This window comes from Adelges cooleyi, unplaced genomic scaffold (assembly GCF_023614345.1).
Source record: "Adelges cooleyi isolate 19-005CV unplaced genomic scaffold, UGA_ACOO_1.1 ACOO_flye_CR_arks_rails_tigmint_CR_PRNA_30, whole genome shotgun sequence".
Classification (NCBI taxonomy): Eukaryota; Metazoa; Arthropoda; class Insecta; order Hemiptera; family Adelgidae; genus Adelges; species Adelges cooleyi.
The window spans coordinates 5,750,674-5,778,588 of NW_026095971.1; the positions used below are offsets into that span (position 1 = coordinate 5,750,674).

The 27,915-nt window shown below is 29.1% G+C and overlaps 1 protein-coding gene across 1 annotated transcript in view; it reads right to left on the reverse strand.

Annotated features, from left to right (window-relative positions):
• Positions 1-5,771: 5,771 nt before the first annotated feature.
• The window catches only part of LOC126838802 (neuropeptide Y receptor type 2-like), a 96,308-nt gene continuing 74,164 nt past the window's right edge, over positions 5,772-27,915 (reverse strand). The window contains exons 6-7 of the mRNA XM_050573514.1: positions 19,103-19,248; positions 5,772-6,487 (exon numbers count right to left, since the gene is read on the reverse strand). Of these exons, the coding sequence (XP_050429471.1) occupies positions 19,114-19,248 (135 nt within the window). The 3' untranslated portion in view covers positions 5,772-6,487; positions 19,103-19,113. The remainder of the gene's footprint in view (positions 6,488-19,102; positions 19,249-27,915) is intronic.

The following is a 27,915-nucleotide window of genomic DNA, read 5'->3' on the forward strand; positions in this document are numbered from 1 at the left end:
TTTTACAATATTAACAACTTTTGTCCAAATTATTTTTCTATGAAAATGGGGTTTTTTACTTCAAATTACGTATGATAGGAGTACAAATTAAATTGTTTTAATTGTCCAACAAAATGTGTATCCTGATAATATATTTTGCAGTTAATCGCGTAGCTGTCAGTATAATGATTTAAACACTGTATTATTTTGTACATGTAATTGTATTATGATATAAACACAACAATAACACAAATATTTATACATGATGGTTGTTTAAATTGTTGCCACATTTACAAAAACAATTATTATTTTTATAGCGCATTAAATTAGCTTACCCCGTTTATTTATAAACACAAGAACTAACCATCACTTGGGTTTTAAAACAAACATTCTACATCACGAATTTAAAACTCTTTCGCGGACTATTTTATACTATGGTGTTTTACCATGTTATTGAGTTTAGGAGTTTCAGATATAATTTGTATTTATTTTTTTATAAAAGTTATACAATAATGTTTTTTTGTGCTATATTTATAATGTACATCATTAGAGCCGACAGACCAATTTTACTGATAGAAGAGGGTAACTTGAGTTAAAAAATCTATACTTATTGCTTAATTTAGGATATAGTCCACACATTTTTTTGAAACTTTTAACTTTGAAGCGCTATAGTTTTGTAAAGAATTTCACATGGAGTCAACATTTACGGGACATTAGTAAGCATATTTAAATCGAACAATAGTTTAAAAAATTTAAATAATTACAACTCCTTACCCCATTAGGGGGACGGTCTTATGATTTAAATTTTTTTTAGGAGTAACTATGCGCTTAATTTATTTATTAATATATTATTTCTATTGTTTATTATGTATAAAATATTTGTCTAGCTAATTAGAAATTTCTAGTACGAACCAACATATTTTTTAGACATTGGTACCTTACTTCTAGTTCTCTTTTCTATACTATTTCCCCTTCCCCGTATCTTCATATAATTTTAACATTCTTATATGTTTCTTTTTTCTTTAATACAACTAAAACGTAGCGTTTAAGAATATTAATTTATCTTAAACATGTTAAAGCTTACAAGAAATGGGTTGAGGGTGGGGGTAAGAATGGGTTTGGGGGTGAGAATGGGGTTGGGGGTGGAAATTAGCTCTGGCACATAACCGAAAAAAGTGTTACGCTGTTATCTGATAAGAGATAAGAGATATGTTGTACGTTCAATGTTCAAATTAGAACTAGATGATAAATTCAAAATAGTTTAAGGGCCCAAATTCTCTATATGAATTGTTTTAAGCCAGATATTAAAAACTACTATATTAGCCAGAAACTTGATGTTTTAATATACTAGCCACCTTAGATACTAGCTTGTTACTGCTTGTTAATATACTATATCATTATCTATAATTCCACTACTCTAATTGTATTTGGTACTTCTACGAGACATGAATATGCTCTTTCGTGGTTGCAGACTCGACTGAAAAACTTTTTTTTTCCATCACTTTCATGTCTTCAAATAGAAGTTTTTTTATACAATCTTACAAAAGACTTTTGCTCTAGTAAACCATTCAATTTTTATTCTTAAGTTTAAAAAATTGGCATTTTTGGAAAATATTCTGGACTGGTTTGAATATGATTTGTGTTGCACATTTCAAACCAAGTACAATCCAAACCAATCACAGTATAAACCAGCACTTTGGTACTTTCTTACGCTGGTTTAGACACTTGGTTTGAACAGTGCCTGATTCTTACTATCCTCAGATACGCACAGAAGCGTTTATTTAAAAGTGATTTTATCACTTTTAGTTGTATAATAATTCTTGTAGACTTGTAACCTCCCCCGTCTCCACTGTACTGACTTTTTTTACAATTTCAGTTTATTATTTTAACTCACGTTTTTCGTTTAAAAGGTAAAAAAACTAAAAATATAATATGAATTTATCTTTTCTTATCGTGTACCTAAGTGTACCTGATAATTGAAACTTTATAAATCCGGAACAGTTTTGTGCAGAAAAATACAAATTAAATTTTAACTGAAAGAAACGACAAAACTTATTGGAGTGACGTCAATTTTCTTATTTATATATATAGATTTATAATAATTATTATTTATTATTATCAAGAATACTCGTGCTTTCTTTCATGTACAGAGTGGAACACCGTGCTTGACAGCCAATATAAACTGTACTCGGATCTGTAAAAACAGGGTTTGTTGCATAGCGCGAGTATTCGGTGTCCACACGTCATCGACCGCGGTTATGAGGGGGTATAATTTTGTTTACAGACAGTTAAAATGATATGGCTGTCGCAATCCCATGTGAAGTAGGGGAATAGCCATCGTTCCGTCACATTTTTGTCCACGTACACTCCTAGCTAGCTTAATAACCCTCTCCTATGTCTTTATCTTTCTCTTCTTTCTACTTAGTTTACTAAATACAATAATTATTATTATTGTTATTTTTTTTTTTGTTATTTAACAAAACGTAAAAATAAACAATCAAAGATTATTTTAACAAATAAAATTTGATAATTACAATGTTTTAAAACCAACATTTCCAAACATTTTATTTTTAATAATAAACTTCTCAGTTCTGCTTCATAATATACTACATCCCACACTCCATAGTATAATGTTTTATACAGCACGTGTTTGTCTATAAAATGTCGCGGGAATGGTACTAGGTAGGAAAACAAATTGAGCCACGTGTATAGTATTTCAAAAGCGAACTGAATATTATAGAAATCGGAGATCTAAACGAGTACGGTCTACTTAGAACATGGGACAATTTGTCTATCTGTACAAAAGGTATATAGTAAACTATCGTTCTCTGTTACATGTTCCCATCGCGCATTACTGCGGACCAATTCATCGTTTTTCTTTAGATATCTTTTAGTATACATTCAAAGCGATAGAAAATACTTTCTAAAGTCTCTGTTTTAGTTAGCTAAAACCATAAACATTGAATTAATTATCTTGTACATTCATGTAGGTACTAGATAATATTACTCATAAGATTCAATGTTAAAATTCTTCACTTGTATACAAAATTAATAAATAGAACGCTGTGTTAGATAAAAATTATACATACAAGTTTTAAAACACTTTATCATCGTCATCATTATCATCATATAATCGACTTAACAGGTCATGAAGGCCCAACGCTGCCACCATGACATGGTTTCTTGACGAATTCGCTATCCGGAACGGGTCATTTGACTTATTGAGAACTGTGGCTATAGGTTACAACATTTTATATGTAGTTGAATTTTTTTTTTTAGTCTACGACCTGTTAGGTCGGTTTGGACAACTCTTGCTCTACTTGTCTCTAATAGGGCAAGAGTTTCCATCCTGGGTAAGTGGTTATAATGCCGGTGGTTTCCAGTTGCCTTCCACACCAGTCGGGTTGCCATTTTTTTCTCCAGGTGGTTGCCCGCTTAGCTAGAGAAACGGCCAGTTACCGAGATTCGAACCACGGCTAGTGCATAGAAACACTGCCGTGGTAACCCTTTCGGCCACGACGAGATGAATCGTTATGTTTAATGAAATAAAGAAATGCGGTTGGGATTATCCGGATGAGATTAATTTTAAATTTTAATATATTTGGTTTATTAAATTAAATATCCTTTCTCATTTTATTTGCTGCTAGGTACTATAAGACCTGGTCCAATCGTCGTTTTTTATACAATCAGTGGAAAAATAGATATTTAGAACACCAGTTTGATGCATGGTGTAACATACTTTAATTTAGCCGGGTATACGCACCAGTTTCTACGAACAGGAAAAAAATAAAAACAACCTTGTAACAGAATAAGTAAAATTAATTTTAATTTTATATATGTATGTTGACCATAAAAAATAAACTCATAAATAACATTTTTATAATTTAATTATTGTGTCTTTTGTTTTTAAAACTAGTTCTTGTTTAAGAAAATTTACTAATTGATTTGTGCAAATTACGTCATGCACATTCTTTTTGTTATTGTCTTGAAATTCGCATTGCAAATCTTAGAATTAAATATTTATAATTTGATACTCAGCTGGGGTTTAGCCTTTACCGAACATTTAACATAAGTTGTGTTTCTCATGCTCTAATCTGGCCTATCAAATATTAACTTTAAGACTATGGCCAGAGTCTGAGTATTTGATGTAGTTGGCGTTACTCAAAATAATAATAATATGGTATAATAGATATCGAGTTATTGTACTAAAAGTAAATTTACTTTTTAGATTGCATCATACAAAAAATTCACAGTTATCAAATATTGATTTTTTTAATGCAAGACAGTAATGGCTTCTAAAAAAGGTACCGTAATACGATTTAATGTTAAAAGCTTTTATCGGAAACACGCATAAATTCCACGTTATAAATCTTTTTTTTATACTATAAAAGTATTTCAAATTTTTAGTAATAAGTTTTATATTAGATTTATGCAAGGGACATCAAAGGAATTAAAAAGCTACAGTTTTTTGAGTTTGTATTTATCTCATAGGTGCCTACTATTTTGTTTAGCAAGTCCTAAAAAGTAAAACCCTGGAAATAAATGCATCGAGTTCAATCGGTAGTTTTAAGATTATAAATAAGTATAAATAATTTGTGTTTATCATTTCAAATGCAAACTCTTTAAGGGTACTCAATATGAAAGGTATAATTATTTCTAACTTGTTCGTGTCGTTCTGTATATGATAACAGCTTTAATAAGATATTAAGCTACTAACTTCTTATTTTTTGTTAGGGATAAAAAATGAATGTTTTTACAATTATTTTGACCGCAAAAGTAAAAACACAAAATCAATCACTTTGACATATATTATAATTACTTTTTATTGTATTTTGAATTTTTTTTTTTTTTTTTTTGTTGCTTAACGGGCCATGAAGGCCCAACGCTGTCATCATGAGATGGTTTCTATTGTATTTTGAATATATGTTGAGAAATATTGGTTTTTGTCACTTGCTGTGTTGGTTTTTTTTCAAATAAACATTTTTGATAATTGATAGTATTTTAAAAAAACTACAATAAAATTGTATGATTATGAGTATTAAGTTGTAATGTATAATATTACCTTGTATTAACAAAAATATCTCATCAGTGTTTTTTCGTACAAGATACATGTATAATACGGATTTAAAACGATACGAGCGCTAATTTTACTAATGGACGAATGGTTTGGGTAAAAATATAGTCGTTAAGCTCTTAAGTTAATTATAAAAAAAATAAGTAACACGCTTTGTGGTACACTTTAAAATATGGCATTGGACGTTTGCAGTACATAAATACCAAGATTTACACTCTTGCATTTTATATAATAGATATGTTAACGACATTAAATGCCTATTCTTCAAATCTATGTAAAACTCATACAATTATAAGTCTAAAATATTTTGTTTTTGTTATTAAACTATACTCAAATTCAAAGCCGGCTAAACATATTTTTAAATGCAATTTGTAAAATATCGTTGAACTTGTGAAACTGTGATCACAAGTGATCTTGTGAAATGTAATATAATATATTAGTGTATTTTTTTAATTTAACTTGTATGAAGGGTCAAACTTGGAAGTTGCCATTACTCACACGCAGATAATGAAGTCTTAGAACCGAATTATATAATTAATGATGAGATACTTGTAAACCGATATTCTATCTACTACCACAGACATAGTCTATCACACACGAGGCATTTCAAAAACAATCCATCACAGTCACTAGACTATCCATGAAGGAAGCATATAGTGTATCCCGGGATGGCAATGATTATCAAAATAAGAAAAACATATTACGTACATAGGTGTTTTTGGTGAATTGAAAACTACAGTTGATGTTATTTATTCAATTAAATATACATGAACAGGGTAAATGCTGTGCTTTGGAAACAAAAATTCAGGCGAGGATACATCATATTAAATTAAACGTTGTTTGTGTGACACAATACACATGGGCTCAATACATGTATTGCATGACACAAACAAATTTTCTTAAAAAAACTAATTAAACATTATAAAACTACTACAATACATATTGATAAGCACATATAAAATAATATAACATTAATAAGTAATAATTATTATAATATTTTTTTTTTCTTAAATAGATATTATATAACTACACAAAACATTTTTTTTCTATAGTTTAACTTATGTATATAGTTTTTAAATATTTTTAAAGAACTTACAACTATCATAGCCATACCGTTTGTTGTAATAATATTAATATGTAATTTTTTTTAAACGCATATAAGCTAAGAATATTTAAAGAATATCTGTATTATAAATTAACAATATTTTCTGTACAAATAGGTCAAATCGAACATAAATTATACACAATGCACATCATTATTTATTCTATTTTAAATAATTAAATATAAACACTTTAGGCTACAATATATTATTTTTACGTTTAATATATACTTAGGCATCTATAAGTCTTATAATTTTGGGCTAGGCGTAAAGTAGTTTCTGGCGGAAAATGGACATTGCTCGTTACCATTACTATCGTGATCAGTATTATGACCTGAAATAATATAGTAATAAATTAATTAGAGTAATTTTACTTAAAATATAAATCATTATTTATGTTAGTGTCAAGTGCTTATCGAGTTCAAAATGTATATACATCGTACTAGCCAAAAATAATATTTTTTGTATCCAGTAAATTATTTAAATCAGTAATGATAAATAAATAAATAAATAAATAACGGTTTAAATTGTTGAATGTAAATATGTTTTATAAACTTTCTCAGAATTATAATATAATTAAATTTCTATGACATGTGTGTAAAACGAGTGACAATAGGACTGACTATGACAGGGATTTCTTGGTAATGACCACTGATTTGCTCAATTATTATCACCCTACTTTAATTACCTATATTTTAACCGTTTCTCATTTTTTGTTTATTTACGTTTGCATTACTACCTGAAATAATATAATTTCTGGTTGATAAACGTAATGATAGAAATATCGGTCCAGCAATTTTAATTTTCAACAATATAATGCGTTAAGTAACAAATCAAGCTGTTATTGTAATACCAGTATACTCTACTGCGAAAAACATATAAAATACAAGCGACTTCAATGGAATACAAATTCAATTTTAGGCTATTGGTTCTAAAGTCTAAAAATGACATAATAAATAAGCAACTTTTTATTGTAAATTTTATGCACATGTAGAAACTATACATATATATATATATATAACTATAGTGTGATTGTATATTATCTAGCCTGGGCGTATGCTGAATAGTAATAAATTTCATCGTTATTTGAAATTAATAATCAATTTAGTTGTTATTAAATAATACACATTTTTTTTATAGGATTTTTTAAATTTATTTTATGGTATATTTTTATGATGGTATAGCCTAATAGATGGAATATATTATTTATTAACCAGGTCAAAGCTATCTATAGAGTGACTTCCGTTGAAAAAAAATGAAAATAATCTGAGATACTTAGATAGGGAATACAGGCGATTCTGAATCAAGCCGTTTTTATTATAAATTATTATCCTCTTGTGTAAAAGCCGCGATCACGAATTCAGAAAAGGTATTGTTTTGTATAATTATTTATAAAACACTGCGTTAATATTGTTTCAATGGGTTTATGAAGTGTTCCAACGGCCTGTATTTAGCTGTACCGCACGATTTTTTTACAATAGGTAGATATTTATTTAGTAGTTGTAGCCCTACGGAGTTATTACCTACGAGTTTTTTTAGAACATTTTCCTTCTGATATTGTGACCAGGTCAAAGGGATTAGTCTTTAGAAAATGCTGGCCAAAATGTTTACCCGAGGTAAGCAAATCAATATGTATCTACCTAAAAAAAGCAGAAAGCTGCAATAAGGTACTTTGAGTATTTTATCTTTTTATTATTTTTTTAAGAGCCACAAGGGGATCAAACGAGCTTTAAGCTCGGTCGTACTTGTCCAGTAACTGTCAAAAATAAACACTCTTTATCCTAAAATTAATTAACAGGTTTTCTATAGTGGTTGTCTCACCCCTACCAGGAATTCACAATGTGGCAGGGTAAGATACAATTAACCCCGGAGCTTATGTTAAAAGCAAACACAAGCCAAGCGCCCTGACCACAAAACCGAATGTAGGATGAGCCTGTGTTTATGTTTGTATGAAGGAATCAAGCCTTTAGTCGATCGTGACCTGTATCCAAATTTCTGCAAAAAACTATTGACTGTGCGTGTCACGTTCAAGATACTTCCAAGTTTCCCAAACAGTATACCATATATTAGCAATCACGTTATGATAATAATAATAGTAACAATAATAATAATAATAATAACAATAATAATAATAATAACCAAACACGAATTGCAGGGATCCAATCCATAAGCCTTTTAAAGTCTAAATTGCGTCAAGCCTTCGGGCCAAAGCGTTTATTGCATAGAAATACTTTATGTGGCGCGAAAACCTAAACGTGGCAAATTGCTTTTATGATAGTTTTATTTCAATAGTTTTAAACTTATTCTTATAAATAAATGAGTGACCGGAGTAAGTATTTTTGTATTAATAAGTTGCTACTAAAATAAGTTTAGGTAACTGCTAGGATATTAATCACAATTATCACAGACATCAAACTGGGCTAAAACGTAATTATTAACCTCATTTTCTATTAAATTATTAGTAACACATATATTATATTGCCACGTATTGTTTTTAATAGAAATGTATATTTAGCCTTAAACTCATTGTAAATTAAGTAACCATTTACCATTAATATGTTATTATTGATTTAGTGTTATTTCTTTGTTACTATTATCATTTACCGTTGTCTAATTATTACTATTTTGTATCCGTATTTTCATTATTTTTGTTTTAATTTTAGTTCTTATTGTTACTGTAAAATACTTAAAAATGTAAACCTTATATTGCTAACATATAAGGGTCATTACCCGTTTATTATACATAAATAAATAGATACATATTGTACAGTATACATTCCTACAATTTAACCAAGTAGTGCGACACAATACAGTTAAGAGTTCATTTATTCAACAAAGAAATTATTTATAACAATGTTATAACCACTACTTTTTTAGGCATTAGACGTTTCAGGATTTTATGTTTCCAAAATTATAAATTATTATGTTTATTTAATATTGAGATAGTATATATAAATGTATACTTATCGTAAACCACTCAATATCTCATAGGGTTTAATAAGAAATTACAATTTTTTTTTCATATTGTTTTTATACAATGTCATCTCAATTTTTCACAATTTTTTTTGTTTTTACCCCCTTCCAACTTAGTTTTTTTGATAGAAACTTTTTAAACTTTAATGGTAACGTTTATCTTTTATTGACTTTTTAAATTGAGAATAATGTACTAAGGTTATAAGAGTTTTAAAGTTAGGATGTGAGGGAAAGTGCGTTTGGGAAATGCGTGCAGATAAAAACAATACTATACTCCACCTTTCCTTCTGCCTTAAACTTGTAACTCTTATAACTTCAAAAATAGTTATCCTAAACTAGTTGTCGACCAGTCAACAATTTTAATACATTATTCTCAATTTAAAAAGTTAATAAAATATATACGTTACCATTTAAGTTTAAAAAGTTGCTATCAAAAAAACTAAATTGGGAGAGGGGTAAAAACAAAAAAAAATTGTTAAAAATGAGATCAAATTGTATAAAAAAAATATGGAAAAAAAATTGTAATATCTTATTAAACCCTATGAGATATTGAGTGGTTAACGATAAGTGGCTCACCCTGTATATATATACTATTTTGGCGTTCAAAGATTCCATATTGAGTAGCCGAAGTATGTTAACTTATGTATTATGTAAATTAATCAGTTCAATTAATTAAAAAAATCAGAAGAGTACTGTATTACCACAGTGCAGTGGGTTCATTAGGAATGATGTATCAATGTTACTTTTTGTATTCAGTTTTAATTTTAAGAAATATATTTTTTAATGAGTGAAAATTATAGTGATTTAGGTTATTTAAGGCTCTAAGGTTTACAGCTGTGTTGGATGTTAGTTACTAATACTATGTTTTAGTAACGTTAGAAGTCACTTTTTAGTTAAAATTTTGTGTAACACAGACATATTTTTTGGGTAGCGTTACTAGAAAAAATATAAATTTTATATTTGACAAACTGTTTTTACGTGGACAAGTTATTTTTGGATAGGGGGTAACACCTAACTCCCCTCTGGATTCTTTACTAGTAATAATTGTATTGAAATTGTATTAATTATTTTTAAGTTCTGTGAAACAGCTGTATTAATTTAAAAAAACGATTAAACGATTAAATTGAGTATAATATAGTTATTTAATTTATAAAAAAACTTACATTTGAATTGTTTATAAGATAGAATTTTTTAACGTTAGGAACATAAAAATATAACTCATTAACAAGAATATAGCTATAATAATTTAAGAGCTTTGTAAAATATTAGGTAGAGTTTTTAGAAGGTATCTATTATTTTATTTGTTAAAAGTAAACATAAAATTAATTAGAAATAATAGAATTAAATACTTTTGCAATACAGTATAATGTTTAAAATATTGATAAATATATAATATAAATAATTTTTCAACTTTTATATGGTGTTATAATATTTTTAGTGGAACCGACTTGGTATATGAAAAATAATAAAATACATTATCATTTTATCTAGACAAAAGATGACATACTTCTTCCATAACATAACAGGAAAAGATAATGATTAATTACTATACTGCTACCCTGGAATGAGTTTAGTTTAAACCATATAATCATTTATAATAATATTTTATCAGTTTGGGTTACTGCTAACATTAGTATATTATATTCATATTTTTAGTTAATTTACAATAATATGGTATTTTAACTTGAAAGTTTATACTTAACTACTAGAAAAACACTAGAAAATACAACACTGCTTTGTTTGCTGTAGCCAAATCAAATACAAGAGTTTACAAACATTGTGCTTTTGTTTAGTGAAAGTTTAAATTAATTAAAAGTTTAAAGCAACTGACGTCTAAAAATCATCTACCCTGTCTCCGATAAATATTTAATAAAATATTCAAAAGACAAACAAAGTAAAATAAATCAACTCAACACAATATGAAGTTTAGTACTCAAACAAAGTAATTAAAAAATAAGTTTGCCTCATTGTAAATTAGAACATATCAGATAAACTATTTTCGAAAATCCAATCTAAAATTCATTAGTTTTTATATATTTTGTATAATTATTTATTTTATATACTTTGTAATGGACTATGAATAAATGTTTGCTAATTAAACTAATTATTTTTATATCAACTTTTAAAACTTAAATGGTAAATCATAATTTCATTAACTTTTTAAATTGAGAATAATGTACTACAAATTTTGACTGGTCGATAACCAGTTTCGGGTAACTATTTTTGCAGTTATTGTTTTAAGTTTCAAGTTTAGTGCAGGAGGAAAGGTGAAGTGTAGTATTATTTTTATTTGCACGCATTTCCCAAACGCACTTCCCCTCCCATCCTAAATTTTAAACTCTTATAACTTTAAAAATATTTGTCCAAATCTGATTATCAAAATGATTTACTTATTACAAACAGCTCTTTTTATAGTATACAAAAAAACAAATGTTCCATTTTTAACTTCTTAATCATAAGTTCATTCCCAGATAAATGAGTGTAATAATAATTGTAAATATTATGATACACATACTTTATTTTTAGTTCGTAATATTTTTAAGTTTTGATTTTTAGAACTGAAGTTTGTGTAACATTTGTTCTGGTAATTTATTAGTGTAAAAAGTTTTCGTTTGTTAACCCTTCGTTAGTGTGTTGGGGTTTATTAAACCCCACATGATAAGACTTTGTGTGATATTAATAGTTATCAAACTAGATCAAATTTTCTTTTCCATGAAATCCTTCTTTTCTATGTTACTTTATGATTAAAAACCGTTTTGGTTGATAAATAACCACATGTTTTACTGTTATTGTGTTTTGAACTGAGTGGTATCGGTAATTGGGTATTTAAAACCCCAACACATTATTCATGTACCAATTTATATTTATGGTACCAAAGACTTAAAAAGTGAAGAAGATGACTGAAAAATGAATTTGTCTACTGACGAATGGTTAAACCTAAAAGTGATTATTTTATTTTGAAAAACAGCATGTTTTAAACAAAGGGTTTTTTTTTTAAATTTTATATTAATTAATTAAAAAGTTCAATACAAAAAATAATATTTTCTATTAAAAATGTTTACTACAAATTGTTTTTTTGTAGTAGTAACTTAATCCTAAACATACAAGTTGTTATGAAATTAAGTTGTATAAATATTTAACATTATTTTCAAATTTGTTTAAGATTTGTTGTTAGTTTAGCTTATGGGGTGTACTACAGTGTTGAGCGTAATCGTAATCATAATTACGATTACGATTATAATCATAGAATTTTCAAAGTGTGATTCCGATTATAATCACAGGCCCCAGAGATATGATTACGATTACGATTGTAATCACAGCCCTGAAGATATGATTACGATTACATTCATAATCCCGGATTTGATTATGATTACACTCGTAATCACAGAAAAAGGTTGTGATTACGAGTGTAATCACAGAGGAAACCTGTGATTACGGCCGTATTCACAGAAAAAGTCGTGATTTTTGGTGTAATCACAGGGTAAATCTGTGATTACGGCTGTAATCATAGAAAAAGGTTGTGATTACGAGTGTAATCGTAATCGTAATCATATCTCCGGTATCTGTGATTACAATCGTAATCGTAATTATATCTCCGGGGCCTGTGATTATAATCGTAATTGTAATCACATCTTAAAATCCTATGATTATAATCGTAATCGTAATTATGATTACGATTACGCCCAACACTGGTGTACTAAACCCCAACACACTAAATGTGGGAAAAAATAGCAACACACTAACGAAGGATTAACTTTAAATTGTAATACTTATATAAATGCGATACTTCTTGAAAATCAAATAGGAACAAATTTACGTAAATTAAACGTTATGATTTATTTGATATTTTTATTAGTACAATAAGAATACCATTTATCTATAATCTATAACTTGTGTTCATTTTTATTGTTTTGAATTATGATTTATGATACACAACACATTTCTAAAAAACTCATTGAATTTCGAATTATAGTTTACATTGTGAATCATAAGTTATTGAGAAATTCACAAATAATTTTTTGATTAATTATTATTGGTTTAATAAATAATAACGTATAGAAACTTAATAACTACTTAATATGTTATGTAGTTTTTAATTTGCAATAAAATAGTACTTCCAGTATTACATTGCTAAGTGTATTTATTTTTATAGAACAATTAATTGATAATACAAAGTTGTGCCAAGGTATATTTAAATAATAAATGATATATAAAATAATCATCGGAAAAAATGTTTTTTCAGGATTTCTTTTATGAGATGTTCATAAAAAAATAATTATTTTCCATAAAAGCCCTATAACTGTCTTAACTGCCTTAAGTTAAGAAGACAAGTAATTGTGTATCTACTGCATGTGATGGGGTATGTGATAACTGATAAGTTAACATTATATTATTATGTTTTATAAGGTAAAACGCTCAGCAGTAGATTACTCTAGTTGAGTAATCGATTTGTACCGGCCCCGGTAAAAAAAAGTATAGTTATGATTAGCGAAAACACTGAAAGTTAAGTTAATACAATTTCAATAAATCACGAATTCTGAAGAGTTTTAACTCTTCTTACCAAACATCATCAACGCACTAATAAACGTCGAGTCGATAATTTATTGATACCGAGTTTATTCTTATACGCATACCACAGTGTAACCAATCAAGGGCTTTATCAAGAGTTGATTAACAATTAATTACACGATTCATTTGTAACACATTCGTCCGCATACCTATTTGTTTCTAATGCTGTTGCCGCCAATTTTCTACGTAAAGCTATTACTCAGCACTTGACAGCTAATGTGATTGCGTTTGTGGATACATTTGAGCGGTTTTCGATTAAAATATCGTCCGCGATTTCGCATTCAAAAACAATATTACCATTTTGTTGAAGTAAAATTAGGATTATCGAAAATAACTTTTTATAATGGGCGACGCGACGTGTTCGCATTATAACACGTGTATAGTTCACAAAAAAAATATATATATAATATATATAAATATACAGGGTGATTTTTTTTATCATGGGCTACTCAAAATCTCATAGGGTTCAGAGCAGGAGGAAAAGTGGAGTGTAGTATTATTTTTATTTGTGCGCATTTCCCAACCGCACATCCCCTCCCATCCTAACATTTAAACTCTTATAACTTTAAAAATAAATATCCAAAACTGGTTATCGACCAGTCAATTTGTTTAGTACATAATTCTACATTTAAAAAGTTGATGAAATATATACGTTACCGTTTAAGTTTCAGAAGTTGTCATCAAAAAAACTAAGTTGGGAGGGGGGTAAAAACAATAAAAATTGTGAAAAATTGAGATCAAATTGTATAAAAACAACATAAAAAAAACAAATTAAATTTCTTACAAAACCCTATGAGATATTGAGTGGCTCATGATAAAATAAATCACCTTGTATATAATAAAAATATATTTATATATTTTTATAAAAAAAACCTCTGAGAGCTACGAATAAAATTAATTATTATAAACTTGCCGAGAGTGGGACGTCGTAATTTAAAGCGGATAGAAAGCCACAGATCCGTCGCTTTTACGTGGTCTCAATTCTTTATTATATTATTATAATATTAAATGTTGTAGAAAATATATTTTAGAGGTTCCATTTTTTCCTCACACCGCCGTCTGTGGAGAAAATCCCGGGGTTTCGACTCGGCTATAACCGAAAACCCGTCAACGACAAGGTGAACGAGCGAGCGGAGAACGATTAATCGAACTTTAGAAGACGATCAACCGAGCGCTTTGTAGTGCGTCAGCTGTACATATTATATATGTTTGCATTATCGGAATAATGATAGTCTTTGTAAATCTAAATGAAATCTCTTTCAGCCCGAATGAACACGTTCCACTCGGCGCAGCCATTACCGTGCGCCGTACAAAGGCATTGGTTTGCATTGGCGATAGAACTAATTACGACTAGCGATGAAATTTACCCGAGTCATTTGATCCTTTTATTCGGCGGAAAGCGCATACGGAAAATAATACCTACATTAAAAACAGTATTATAATATTGTTGACCCTATTTCGAAAGTAAACGCCCTTATAACGATAATAATAATAGTAGATTTATAATAAAGACGTTTCGCCGAATCAACCATGTACCTCTCCTTTTAATTATTTTCGGGGCGCTTGATATCCGTCCGGGCTTCTGAAATCTCTTTCCTATGAGCAAACAATACTGTAGTTGGTATCGTACAGCGTAAATAATTCCTAATTCGTTGGCACAACAATTACCTTCATTATTATAATGTGTGTACATTAAAATATTGCAATGTCAAGTAATTAGCTACAGATGATATTTAACCAGATTATATAGTTAGAAAGTTAAATATTTGCTTACATAACAGTTTTCGATGAATAGTATTTTAAGCCTTTTAAGCAACTCCTTTAATCCTTTACATAATTCGGTTTTTTAATCGTCCGTCAAATTACCGATAATCTCTTTATCTTTCAATTAGGCTGTGACTTTATTCCTGGTATTTTTTAAAGAAGAAGAGAATAGCTCAGATATTGAATTCAAATCTAAATAAAAACGGGAAAAAATTCAAATTCTGCTATCTGCTAATAGGCCAGTTAATAAGAATTCAATTTTGGCAAATAGCAGAAAAATATTTTAAACAGAATTTTATTTTTTTTAAAGTCGCACTTTTAAATATTTCTATAAATCGGCCGAACTGGAGTTTTTTTATAAGCTCCGGAAAATTAAAAATTGTAAATATGACACATGAAATGCATTAACCATGTTATATTTGGTTACACTATGAGTCGAGGTTTAAGTGTGAATCATTATATCAGGCATATGCCCTCTAAACTCTCTCGGTGCGCTGTTACTCACACAAATAAAAATTTCTAGGTAAAATTGTAACAATAATTACTATAAATTAGTACTATATTCCTACATTAATGTTTTAGTATATTAGTTTTTTTTCGGTGTTTCTAATGTGATGTCTAATATACAACTGAAAAATGTAGACATCTCAGAAAAAATAAATCATTTGTGACTGTACTCCCCATTTACATCTAAAATTATCAAGAAGGTAGTGCCCATCTACCTACACGAATTGTAAAAGTTTCTTTTTATGCAGTATAACTATGTTGTTTATTTTTTGAGAAACTTGTTTGTTTATCAGTTTTAAGAATAGGAAAGTGTGATACTCAAATGTACAGTAGTCCTATTATAGGTTATTTATAGCTATATATTGTTTTGCTCTCTTAGTCGGGTTTCTATATAATTAATGCAATTCTTATTCTTGAGTTGCTATTGAATGAATATTTCATTTATTATTCGTCACAGTAGGTTCTATGGGCTTAGCAAGTTTTGACTACCAATATTTACTGATCTATTAATTAATTTCTGAATACGAACATTGAATACTCAACAACTAGATACGAACATTGCTCAGTTGGTATATGTATCGGCTTAATTGTGTTTTTGATTATACTAAATATGTGATGATATTATAGTTATGCTGAAATAAACAATTTGTTTTTATATATTTCTATCCTTTTCCATTAATTTGGCCAGGGCTATAATTAAAAGAACTAATTACTAGAAGTAGACAGTACAAGGAATAATAAATAATACAAAATGCACATTTCGGTTGGTTAAGTTTTGAAAAAAGAACAAAATTTTGATTGCGCTCTAACAATACAATTTTTTGATTATCATTGTATTTTTTACATTTTTACCTAGAAATAAATTATTTCAGACAAACATGGAGTAAATGGTGTGCCAATTTATCTGATTTCACAGTTACCGTGGAACATAGTTAGTAGTAAAAACATGTCGGCGTGTAGATTATCGTACGGAACGTGTATGGTATTAATAAAGAAATACCCGGAATTTGAGCAATTTGAAACCCTGTAGGATTTCGCAACGTTAAGTATTATGTTGTAGATTTATCTAGGAAAACATGACGGGATATCCGAAGTTTGTCGGTAGTACAAGAGTTCCTAAACTAATCGGAATGTAACGAGCTTATGACCCTTGGGAATTGGTATTGATTAGTATAAGATATATGGCAAAAGTATTATTAAAAATTTCAATCACTCTACAATCAATCCAACATGCCTATATGACGTATATACATGTATACGCATATATAGTTTTTTTTACAATTATTTTTTAAGTACTACATCGAGATAATAATACACCCAGCAAAATGTTCACATGAGTCCAATGGTTATAGCAGGTTAACAATATTCACCTGAACAGCATAAGTATAATATTAATCCTTTTTCTCGAAAATAGTAGTGACCTAAATATTTGCTTCTGGTATAATATATAGAGGTATATTATATATATTATACATGTATTGTGAAACGTTTCATCTCTTCTCTCCAGTATAATATGATAGCGTGCTTTCAGTTTAGAGTACACACCTACTTAATAAAAACAGAGTATGTTGGTACATTAAATCTCATAATGCTTGAAAAGTTAAACTACGATTACGTTTCGCGGAAGTAGTATGATATACATAATATAACGACTGCTTTGTTTTAAATTTAGTACCAAGCACTGTAAAAGCTGTAATGTACTTAAAATTTTACTTTTAGTAAATAGAGGATATTCATTCTGAATTTAGGAGAACAAACTGTATACAAATTTAAAAGTGATAAAACCACAAAATCTTTGTAGTTTTTTACAACTTAAGAGGTGTTTTAAAAATGGTAAGATTTGTTAAAAATGTTGAGATTAGATTTGGATTCAACGAAAACATAAATAAAATAGATGTATTTTGTTGATCTGTCTTGTTCTAAAAAAAAGTAGGGTTTGCTGATAATAGAAAATTGTACATACTCTCTCTCTCTCTCTTTCTCTTAATGCCAAGACTTTATAAGACAAAATATTTTATGATATATGACAAATAATATGTGTTACTGAACAATAGCTGAACCTTATCTCTCTGTAGCTTAAGAGTTATTTTTATTTAAAACAGTTTTTTTCTCCTCCTTGTTGTGTTTCTTTATGTAAAAGTTGTTAAATTTCAAATAATGTAATATAGTTTATCTATGTTTTCCTTTCATCTTTTTGACTTATGACGTACCGTCAAAAAATGCCATGTATAATAATCAATACTGTTTGATCTCCTTAGCGACCTTCATAGATGTTACACGTGGATATTATGGGGCAAAATCTATAAGGTTAAATACAATTTTATATTATGCTAATTTATTACTGAACTACAATATGAAAAGCATTATTTATATAACATGGACCAGTTATTGTGATTTACACATATGGCCTTAAGGTGACATGACAATGGACACTTTCTACATAGCCTAGACAAAGTCTGTTTAATTATCGTAATTGGTATAACCATTTATATCTTTTATTTCTTATTCTTTGTTAATTCTTGTCACCGTTAAACATACGTGACGAGCAAGGTAAATGAATGAAATGACATGGTTGAAAAACGTGCTACAAACACATACATTGTCATTACTATTATTATTACAACGCATGTACTATTAATGTGCTTATTGCATATAGGCCTTCCAAAATTACATGCCCAATATGTTTTATTAAATCGGAACAAATATGTTTTTTAGTACTTAATAACGACCAGTATAAATATTAGTTTTTTAGTACTTATTAACGACCAGTATAAATGTCGTCTAATAAATCTTTTTGTCATTTTACTCGTAAGAAAATTGATAGAACTTCTATACAAACCGATAACGTATAGTCGATAAGAATGAGAGTTCAGCAAATAACATTTGTATCACGGAGTTCTGTTTAGCAATATTTAAAGATTTAGTAAAATAACTAAAGCTTAAATATAATAAACTATACATATTTTATTATTTTTAGTTAATGTCCATTTAGTATAATGATAATAATGTAATATATTACTCTTCAAAAATGCGTAATCCATTTAGACAAAATAAACAGTTATTTGTACCCGGTAAGTATTTAAGAAATTACACGATTGATGACATAATAGTATGGAATAAACTATGATCATCTTACCGTTGAGATGTTTAAACTTGGGTTTTAACGGAGCTCTGCTGCAAACTGCCAGAACGTCCAGACATGCCGTCATCTCGGGAATAGGCTACCAACATCACTTCAACTGCATCTTGATTGTCTTCTTGGTCACCCATCATTAAACCATCCTGAATGAAATTTATAAAGATATACAATTAACACAAACATTAATAACAATTATTACTCGTATAATTTAAAAATGGAGATTTTCATAGAGTATATGACTTAGAAGGTAGCGAACAAGAAATCGATATTATGGCAATGGAAGATAGATTGATAGATGAGATTGACAGGTTCGAGTTAATTTGGTATAGAATATAAATGGATAAATTAAGGAGAGAAACGACGGTAAATTTGTGTGACAAAATACTACCAAGTAATATTTTAGCTAAAGGGTAGGTTTTCATAAAACGAAAATGTGTTATATCGGAGTGGGTGCAATTTAAGGACTAGAATAGCCGATCCCAGCAAATAGCTGGAATAAGAGAAGAGGAAAAAACTTTAAAAAAATATTCATTAAACAGAGTTTTTAATCTTTAAATTATTTAAATTTTAAGAATTTTAAAAAAAGATAATAAGTTACACCATCTTTTTTCTTTGCATATTTTAAATATTTATTATTTTACAAGAATATTATACATTTTTATATTTACCTAATCTAATTTTTATAAAATAAACTCGTATGAAAAAATTTAAAAATGTGTTTTTAAAAAAACGTTTCATCTTAATCTCGGACAAATACACAACATAATAAGATAATATATATGCATTTTTTTTTGTTACATTTACATTCTTTCAATTTCACCTTATTAAGCGGGAAATAGGGAACCTTTTTAATGACAATATGACGTAGGTGTGTGGATATAACCTCATACCCACCTTTCAGGCTGTAGTGCGTCGTAATTAATCCCTGAGCTACACAGGACGCCACTTTAGCTCATCATTTTTGCATGAAAGATGTTTAAATTTTAGGAGTTATGTCATAACTAAGCAATTAAATAGTTTATCCCTTTTTGTTTGCTCAAATTTCTATATTCATAAAATCATTATGGTAGATGCGATTTAGTTAAAGGTATATCTTAGCAGGCTTATGGAAATTCGTGTAGAAAACTTAATTGGTGCTTGATCATATTCTACAGACTACGTAGATATTGATTATAAAATACAGATTTCTAACGTGAAACTAATTAGGAAACTACTAAATAAACATTTACATTCTGATAACTCTTTTATAATTATTCAAAATACATCAAACTTTGATTTATCGTTTTTAGTAATTAGGATACCAAAATTGTACAAAGATAAAAACTGTATTTGTATACCTTTAATTTTTCAGACCATATGTATTTATTTTAGCAACTAAACTTGACAAACAACTTTGTAACTCAAACTTTTAACTACATTAAATTTTGTTAATGTTTAATCATTAGGAACTTTTGTTTGGATGAGACAATTATTACCTCACATTTAAGCGCATATAAATGTTGTATATATTGATATAAATAATATTTTTATCAAACTGCTTCCCTAATAAAATACTATAGTATAGCATAATAATAATATTATTAAACAATAATATTTTAGGATCCTTTGCAAAAATTAACTATAGAATTATATCATTTTGTGGAAAGCAAAAATGTCGTAACATAATATTCGAATAGGTAAATATTTTATAATTTATCAAGATGAAAAATATTAATTTATGTTATCGTTTAGTATTTAAATTCGTATAGTATTTCGATTAATCTTAGATTGAATTTCCTTAAATAATTTATATAAATGTGCAAATAAATGAAATGATATGATATTTTTCACCCGTAGTTTTTTGTTAAAGTTTACATATTTTATGAATTAAATGATTGGCGTTATTACTATATTTAAAGTTTCGGTTATAATATCATATTTTAGAATGTCATTTTGGAAATTGTATTGATGAACAATAGAAATAGAATATAATAGAACTAGTAATAGACGGCTAAAATGATTTAAGAATGAAATATAATAATGCGAGTAAAAAGTTGCAGCATAAAGCCAAGTGGATGAAAAGAATTAGGATATATTATTTATCATCAAAGAAGAAACAGTTGTATGACACCATCTGTAAAGGAATTTTACAATTTAAACATGTATCTGATGATAACTTTAATTTCCGGAGTATCTCTTTAACTGACACGCATTTTGTTGGGGAAGAAAGGATAGGAAACGTTTATAAGACAAGTAAATCACTGAACTGATAGAAAAAAATAAGTTATGTTACTTTTTAATTTTGTGATGTAATGTATTCATTTTTAACGGGTATGTACCTATCTCGGAAGTTAATAACAAATCTTAAAAAAAAAACAATGTTTCCGTTGGACGGCAATATTAATTTTTATGTTATTTTACGCCGTTAGCTTTGATGTGTAGCTGAGAAGGTATTGTTCTTACAGTGAAGTGTTTTTATTTTTATTTCATGTCTGAATTCACGTATCATGTAAACCGCTTTAACAATTCCTTGGTATAGCAACTCTATAGATCAGAAATCGTACCTCAAAAGTACTTTATTGGACCATAAGTTTAAAAAGTTCACTCCTTCCCTTCAAAATCGAGAAAAACACGCAAATATATTTTTAAACTTAAAATTATAACACTCTATAAAAAAAACCGAATTAGTTTCAAATCTGTATGGAACATTGTTTTTAGACTTAGTACTACCGATAAAAGTTGACAAACCAAAACATATCCGTAAACCTTTACCCCTACGTTTTCTTTATTTCGGGTTTCAGGTGAATTTGTATGGTTTATGATCTGAAAAATAGACCGAAGTTGGATCTAGAATGGATCATATAAAATGTCCTTAAAAATCTGAAGTTAACATTTTTTTAATTAAAGGAAAATAAAAAAAAGAGAGAAATTACACTTTTACCGTAGTCAATTTCTTGGTTGCTAAGTGTGAGTAAATCAACAGTCAACAAAGTATTCATGGCAATAAATTATTATAAACAGATAATAACCCAAATCGTGTCCATCTTAATACTAAAAAACATATTTTTCGATTTAATCGATTTTTCGATTAATGTAACTTATGTATTTTGTGCATTTCATCGTGAGTCATAATCGAATTTGCGAGCATCGTTGACAGTTATGCCCCCCAAACCGGACCGGGACCGGGACTGGGACCCTTGAGTAAGAGGGGGACATAATCAATATAATGTAATGTACATATGTAGATCCAAACAAAAACCGAGACGGGGAATGTTAAAGCTCTGCAATATACAACCTGGAGTACTGTGTTTTTTATCTTAATTGTAATTATTTTACTCAGCCCTCGCAAACTAAATCCCGGCTTGTTATACGATATTTTGTTGTATTGTTGAACTAAATAATGTAACATAAATTAATCGACCAATAAATGAAATATTTGTCAGAGGAAATGTCGAAATTACTAACCAGTAATTTGGCATAACATAAATGTGAGTTTATATAAAATAATAATACTTGAGTAATACTACTTGGAATACTGGTATGAGCACCATTACTGTACTATATTGTAAAACTATGAATAGTAATTTAATAATTTCATGAATACTCTGCTTAAGTTTTCATAATTTATGGGTATATTATGCGATGTAGATATTAAGCAATAAATTATGATATAACGGTTTATTTTGGCAATACAACTTTTAAAAGACATGTAATATATCATTATATACTACGTATATAAGTTTGTATGTACGTATGTATATTCTTATATAAGCAAATAAAAACAGAGATTATTTTATTTTTTAATATTAATCTTATAAATTCTTATTAAAACATGTAATGCAGTTTAAAGACTAGGAAACACAGGGTTAAATAAAAAATAATTTAAAGCTAATAGGTTTGAATTAAGCGTATAAGAAAAGGTTGCATTTTTTACTATAATTATGCATTTGCTAGAAAAATTATTTTACAACATGTTCGTACGAGCATTAAATACTTTCGCAATATTCGCTAAAATTAAGTTCAATGTTTCTTGCGTACAATATTTAAACAAAGTAAACTTAAATAGATAAATTAATAAAATCGTTATTATATCGATATGTGCCTCATTATTTACGATTATTATATAGCGATATTAGTGCAATAATATAATGAAGGGTATAGTAAGAAATCCCTTTGCCATACACTAAAAAAACAGAAATATATTAACTGCAAAGTGCAAACTAATTAACTTCATATTTTATCTCATGTTCCGCGTTACTTCCACAGACTAGACAGTTTTAATTCGTAATGTTAAAATTAGGTCACGTGCTAAGGTTTTTGTTTTGATAATTTATCATTAAAATGTTTAATTTATTAAACTAATATACATCTACGGTTAGATTCATCATTGAGTTTTTAAGTCAATTTTTTATATCCACTTTTTATTTAATTTCATTGATCTTTTGTAATCACCAAGTTGGAAAACAAATTTTAAAAAATCACTAACCTTCTAAACTGTCATCTATAATATTATATATATATATAAACACCGAAAGCGTATCCACGGTTTTACTATAGATAGGAATTATTTAATAGTTCCTATTTTTTTTTTTGCACGTTAGCCTCTACAAGTCACTACGAAGCTCTCAACTAATGATTTCTATTTGATGATTTATTTGTTTTCTCTCTCTCTCTTTCTTTGAGTACTCCGAGTTAAAGAGTACTCCGAGATTTTTTTGTCAACCAACATGTGCGGCTTTTATTTTTGCCACGTTATTTACTATGAAATGACGAAAAAAAAATGTAATGACCGTCAATTTTAGCCGTTCGACTTTCCGCTGAATCGTTATTTTTTTATATATATATATTATATACCTATATTGTATAGACTGCGAGCAACACACTACCGAAGTAACTACGGAGAAAAGAACAATAATTATTGTTATCGGGTGCTATTTTAACGGTCATAAAAAGTTAGAAATTGCGAAATCGTTACGCCACCGGCCGCCCGCCCGCCCGCGCTTCAACTAAACGTGAATTACATTACATTTGTCAGATTGTGTTTGTGGCGAAATGTGTATCACCGCCGGGGTACGTGTACTTGTATAGATATATTTATTTGCCACAGTCAACGAAAATCGGTTATAACGATAATTCGAACTACATAGACGTTGATCACGCTCGGAACCGTCGCTAATGAGGAACATCGTTTTAAAGGGGTGAACTCCAAGCGCCTATAGGGGTTTGTGGTCTAGAAATTTAACGAGGTACTTTGGCCGTTTCCACAAGTAACAATGCACGAGCAGAGGCCGCTGTCTCTTCCTTAGCTGCGGCGCAAATACACGTTCTTGTATTACGTTTCCCGGTGATTTATGCTCGCCCCTGCGGCCTTATTACCCATTTCCAATTAAACCTGAGCTTACCTAAAACTTAGAAATTGGAATAAAGGGAAAAAATGCACGCACGAACACGTAAAAAATCGCAGAGGGTTATAACGGTTGAACCGAATTGCGGACAACGCGCGCACATCGGTAGCTGCTGCTGTTCTGTCTCTATAACGCTGCAGGATTATTATTATCAGAGTTTAGAGACATCTGACTACGTTTTGGAAATTTACTCAAACGACATTATTCTGTCGGCCCCTAGAGGTAAGTGTGTTCAACACGTGGTGGTAATTTTTTAATCACAATAAACACATATTGCGCGGAAGAGGCCTGCAGCAAGTAACCAATGCCGTATAAATTGCCAAAGTTTCCTTCAGTGTGAGGCGGGTTGCAATTAAATAGTGTAGACCACAGGGGACGTTGCCTCTCGTTGCCACAGAAGACGTTCAATATGCGGTTACTACGGATTAATTGATTTGGTCATTGTTTTTGGAATTCTCATGCGTTGAAACTGATCACGACCGTATACAAGGTATACAATACACTATTTACGCCTACACGAGGGTAAACGATCGGCCGAATGAGAATTCATAAATCGCAGTGAGGTCAATGTGCTACGTATTCAGTAGTTTCAGTCAAGTCAACTCGGTTCGAGATTTGTGACCCTGGAGCGTATTAACGATAACCTATGCATTTGAACTTTAACAATATATCAAATCTCACACGATTAGTAAGCCCGTGTGCGGTGTGGCAGTTAAACAACGTTATCAGTAAAAGTACGTGTTCTCTTTATTTAGAAGATTTGTAATTTTATGTTCTCAAACGGGTTTTTTACCCTTAACACTTAAGTAATAATACATTTTTTAAAATCTAATAAAAATATATACTCTTAAACATCGCCATTTTCGCTGTAGAGCACATTTATAATAATACAACTTATTCAATAATTTATTAAAAAAACTTCTGAATATTTTCAGAATTATATAAGTCGAATACCTATGAAGTAATATTTCATCCGTATCTCACGTAATCGCTTTTTGAAAACATTTGATAAGTAATAAAAGTTAAAGTAAATACTCATAAATACGTTTTATGAGTACCTGTTACGTATAGTTCCGTAAATACATATCTCCGTTAATTATCTATTCTTGTTACTTGGTTTGAAAAAGTTTTTATTGACTGGGTTTACTCAAAAGTAATTTTGTGATTATTATAATTCTTTTAATTTTTATAAGCTCTTAACCAAACTAACAAGTATTGTATAAAAGGAAAGAAACCATTTTGCAAAACTATTTCCATAATTATTACAAATAAATTGACATAAAAAATATTTAAAGGTACTGCACGTCTAGTATAAACTATGCAGGTGTAAACTTATTTTGGCTTGCATTGATTAAAATTATACTTAATAAACTATAATAGCAATTAAAAAACCAAACAAAAATATTCCATCATTTCTTTTTAAATAAAACAAAACAAACATTTTAAATGTATAAAAAAATATTCAGCTTTGAAAAGATCACCATATGATCCGTAGCACTGATACATACACATATGTACATGTAAACTATAAAACTATACAATTTATGTTGTGCTGTTGTCAAAGAACAATTATGGTTTTAGTTACAAAACGTCAGATAACAAAGGTTAATTGCTTATACTTCTAAATCCTATCCCATTTGTCATAAAAGAGACGTTGTGTAAAGCTCGTGTATATTTTATGTGTATGTTCCTGGTTCAGTAGTAGTAATGAAACCGGCAGTGCATTATCGTGTAGGAACCTACCTACCCACATATATTCGACAACTAAATCTACACACAACCCTACAACGATGTTTCCGTTAGGCCGTTAGAAACATATTATATAATTACAAATACTATAAGTAATGAATTCTAGAAAGGTCGACTGTCATTTTTGATATATGGTTTCACAACAATAACACACTGTACGCTTAGCGGGGACCAGTTTTAATAATAATGTATATTTGTTAATAATATGTTATACATTATTTTAGTTACTTTATCAAAAATGTCATACACATTTTTTTGTGAAAATATCTTAGTGGTTAATCTACATGAATAATAATCTAGAATTAAGCTTTAATTACAAATAGTTAATTAACACTATATATATATTATTATACGGTACGTGTTAAAACGATTGAAACCACAATTCTGTCAAAAGCCGTTCCAACATATTTTCTACTTATATGTACATAAAAACACAATAAATGCGGTTATTTTAACCTGCCAAGCACGCAAACCGCTGTACAAAAACAAATAATTACATCATTAAAAAAAAAGTCGCATTAAGACCACTCGTTTTTATTAAGAGTTATTGTTCTCGATCATTTGTTGGAAAATTCAAAATGATCAGTTTCACATTGATCGTGTCACTTAGGAAACACATGCTTTTAATTTTGTTTATGCGTGAATTTAATCATGCACCAAACGCGATATATATATATCGTACATATCTGATTAGTACACGGTTTTTTTCTTTTATCTCTCGTTAAAGGTGATTGAGAAAGCGAATCGAGAAAAATGTCAAAGGGCAATAAAATATCGAACGTTTTAAAGAGCCCGTACTTGACCTGTAGCGGCTTACCTACAAAATTCACTAACCGTTAATACTCACTGGCTTGGCAAATTGAACGCTTACACGCACTCGTACACAGACACTGAAAGCTTAACGGCGTTTTAAACAACATCTAAATTTATTAATGTAGCTATCAATTGTGACGTCGGTACTTCGAAACCAATGAATTATTTGGTAGTCTTCCGGTTTCGAAAAAGAAATAACATTATACTGCTCTCGCACTAATTAATGGACATCAGAGGTAAATAAACTACAGTGGCTTCGGTTAAAAACAATATTGTATTTTAATACGATAATTATACAAAAACTTTTCTACTTTATCTGTTTTCGGCGAACTCATATCTTGTGGCCGAGCAGACATGGCTGTGTTCCGCAAAAAATTGTATCTTCCCCTTTTTGCATGCCAAACCATGACTGCTGAACCGCATAGGTTAAATTTCAGCTTAAGTTTTACATATTAAACAATATTATGAACAGTATAAAAAACCATACAAACAGTGAGGAGGAGGGCAGGAATGGCAGTCGGGGTCTCGACTGCACGGACCAACAGATAATGGCAGCTACGTAACGGGGATGATCCCGTCGATAAAAGTTAAGTGAAACGTATTAAAAATTGATTGACTATATACGCAAATCGTTTTCTTGCTCTTTCATAAAATATGCATAGTGCCAAAAACATTTGATGAAACGATTAATTACACCTGGCTTAAAGTAATCCGAAATTAAAACGATGTGTGCTCAAATGGCGTTCTGCCATAAAAGCTTAACGTTACACTATAAAGGTCGAACGATTAGCAAAAGTTTAATTTCGACTTCATGCATGTTCGTGCTCAAACAAGTGACGCATGATAAACACGCAAATGTAAAAC